Source organism: Marmota marmota, unplaced genomic scaffold (genome assembly GCF_001458135.2).
Source record: "Marmota marmota marmota unplaced genomic scaffold, marMar, whole genome shotgun sequence".
Lineage (NCBI taxonomy): Eukaryota > Metazoa > Chordata > Mammalia > Rodentia > Sciuridae > Marmota > Marmota marmota.
The window spans coordinates 2,064,403-2,067,372 of record NW_026000171.1 but is presented as its reverse complement, the minus strand read 5'-3'; the positions used below and the strand labels follow the sequence as shown (position 1 = coordinate 2,067,372).

The following is a 2,970-nucleotide window of genomic DNA, read 5'->3' as shown; positions in this document are numbered from 1 at the left end:
GCCCCGACGGCCCTGCTTACCCTCCTCCAACGCCTGCTGCAGCTGCTTCTCCAGCAGCCGGTTCCGGCGCTCCAGCTCATGCACCTTGGCCAGGAAACATCGGAACCGGAGGTTCAGGGTCTTGAGCACGTTGATGTTGGAGCCCAGGTCGTTGCGGAGTGCCATGGCGGCGGGGGGTGACGGGCCCGGGCCAGGGCCCGGCGGCGAGTAGGCTGAGGGGCCAGCGGGGGCAAGCGGCGCTGTGGGCAAGTCCCCTCCCCCGGTGAAGTGGTCACTTCCAAGGGGATCCCCCAGGGGCCCAGCCAGGCCCTGCTGCTCCTGCTGTAGAAGGAAGAGGTTGGGGCCGAATAACGGATTCATGGCTGCGCCTTCTGCTGGGAGATGGAAATCTGTGCAGGGGCTGGGATGGAGAGCGAGGGAGAAGAGCCAATGAAGCGCCTGCGGAACACAGGCGACCAATCAGACGGCACGGCAAGGGAGCAGAGGTCGAGGGGGCGGGCACAAAAGAAGCCAATGAATGCCTCACACTGGAAGATGAGCCGGAGGACCATTCCGGGTCTGAAGCTTGTGGCCCAGCTCTTCCCTCACTGAAATTCAGGCAGGAGGTGCTTAGAGCTCAGGATAGTCAATATTTCCTGAGTTCTGGTGGCAGGAAGTACATCTTTCCTACAACCCTGTTGCTCTCCTCTCCTCAAATACCCTAGTTCTTGACTCCAAAGCTCTCCTTCCCTGTTAGGATGAAAAGAGCAGGATCCCGAAACTGACCTGGTATCTTAACTAATCTCTACAAACTGTTTTTTTCCCTTTGGATCCCAGACCCAGCCTCCCTCCAGCTGCCATAACCAGTCCCCTCAAAAACACACACACACAAAAAGCAACCGGAGTCAGAGGTGGTAAAATGTATATTAAATTTCACGTGTATGGACAAAAATGGCACAATGTGCAAGCATCCTTGTAGACAAACAGTTCCAACCACTGGCAATGCCAGTGAGCCAAGCCCAGTCCAGTCTTCAACATCCACCTAAGCCAGCAGTGGCTGGCTATTGCCCTTAGGCAGTTTTCCTCTTCTTTGCTGGTGGGGGCTGGACAGAATTGAGGGGAGTCACAGTGGGGATCTGAGATCCCTTGGGGGTGCCATTCTCCTTCTGAAAGGTAGCTTTCTTGAAAGGCTGCTTTACCTTCTCAGCCCCTTTTACTTTTCCAAGGGGCTGATCAGTGTCCTTAAGCCTGGGAGTAGCCTGAGTCTGAGAAAGGGACAGCGCAACAGGTGATTCGGTGTCCATGCTTTTGGGAGGGGCATTCTGCTTCCGGAAGGCAGCTTTCTTAGAGGAGTGCAATTTAGGTGCCTGTTGCCTTAGCCTCCCAATCACCTTTGGTTTCCTGATCACTTCAACTTTTCCAGCAGGCTGAGTACTATCTGGGAGCCTGGAGGAAGCTTGGGCCTTTGTGACATAAGATACAGTGGACACTTCTGAGACTGTGCCTTTGGTGATGCCATTCAGCTTCTGTACAGAGGCATTCTTGGGATGCTGCCGTTTCTGGAACTGCTTTGCCTTTGCAGCCCTTTTGGCTTTCTTGGCTGGTTGGCTGTTGTTCTCAGACTTGGGAGTGACCTGACCCTTTGGGTCAGGCAAGTCTAGGTCTGTAGGAGTGGCTGTTGCAGAATTTCCTGGGGTTAAATTAAACAGACAGGTTGAGAAAATGGGCCTCATCTTAAATGATATTGGTCATTTAAGAAGTAAAGAGTAGGGCTGGGATTGTGGCTCAGAGTAGAGCACTCGCCTCGCATGGACGGGACGTGGGTTCGATCCTCAAAACCACATAAAAATAAAGGCATTGTGTTGTGTCTATCTACACCTAAAAAAAATATTTAAAAAAAAGAAAGAAAGAAGTAAAGAGTAGAGATGGGCATGGTGGCACATGCCTGTTATCTCAGCAGCTCCGGAGGATAAGGCAGGATTGTGAGTTTCATGCCAGCCCAGCAACTTACCTCTAGGCAATTTAGCCAGAGCTCACCTCAAAATTTAGGGGGAAAAAAAAAAGGTCTGGGATTCAGTGGTTGAACCCCTGGTTTCAACCCCTAATGCCAAAAATAAAATAAAAATAAGAACAAGTTATTAAAACATAGAGATTGCCAACTCTTGGTCAATGTGGAGCCACAGTTAGGGATGGTGCCTAAGAACTGACTACCTAGATTCACATCATTCTTACTCAAGTCCTACATCAACCTTGTATTAAGAGAAACCTATCCTAGGGGGTGGGGTTGTGACTCAGTGGTAGAGTGCTCACCTAGCATGTACGAGGCCCTGGGTTCAATCTTCAGCACCACATAAAAATAAATAAATAAATAAATAAAAGTATTGTATCCACCTACAACTAAAAAATAAATAATTTTTAAAAAGGGCTTGGGCTATGGCTCAGCGGTAGCGCACTTGCTGGGAATGTGTGAGGCACTGGGTTCGATTCTCGGCACTACATAAAAATAAATAAAATAAAGGTACTGTATCCACTTACAACTAAAAAATAAATATTTTTAAAAAGAAAAAGAAAAAAAAGAGAAGCCTATCCTTAGGCTAAAGATTTTTTATAAGAAGCTGTGCCCCCTTGAGGACAGCAGGTAACAAGACATCCTGATGTGGTGATGAGTCCCAGGATCTCCAGATTCAGATAAACCAGAAGCCCTAGGCTTTTTTAATCCCAGGAAAAAAAAAAAATAATAATCAATGTGGATTTTGATGAAATGGCAGAAAATAAGCTACACCCACACAACAAGAAACAAGCTAGTAAGACAGCACAAAGACATATTAAAAATACACTTAAGTTACAACAAAAGTTGTTATTAATGTTTTGGTTTTTTGCAGTATTAGGGCTTGAACCCAAGGACTCTTAACCACTGAGCCACATCCTAGCACTATAACCACCCCTATTTTTCAGTACTGGGGATTGAACCCAGGACCTCGTATATATATA

General features: G+C 47.9%; 2 protein-coding genes across 21 annotated transcripts in view; both read right to left on the bottom strand.

The window, feature by feature from the left end:
* Iffo1 (intermediate filament family orphan 1) overlaps positions 1-416 on the bottom strand; it is a 13,730-nt gene extending 13,314 nt beyond the window's left edge. For 6 of the 17 annotated variants that reach the window (XM_048787626.1, XM_048787635.1, XM_048787636.1 and 3 more), the window contains exon 1: positions 1-416. This exon is cut by the window's left edge and continues 422 nt beyond it. In XM_048787626.1, the coding sequence (XP_048643583.1) occupies positions 1-360 (360 nt within the window). In that variant the 5' untranslated portion in view covers positions 361-416. The other 11 variants (XM_048787627.1, XM_015500716.2, XM_048787628.1 and 8 more) reach the window with 2 other exon arrangements.
* A 468-nt stretch (positions 417-884) lies between these two features.
* Nop2 (NOP2 nucleolar protein) overlaps positions 885-2,970 on the bottom strand; it is a 14,389-nt gene continuing 12,303 nt past the window's right edge. For all 4 annotated transcript variants that reach the window (XM_015500712.2, XM_015500711.2, XM_015500714.2 and 1 more), the window contains exon 16: positions 885-1,669. In XM_015500712.2, coding sequence (XP_015356198.1) covers positions 1,050-1,669 — 620 coding nt within the window. In that variant the 3' untranslated portion in view covers positions 885-1,049. The remainder of the gene's footprint in view (positions 1,670-2,970) is intronic.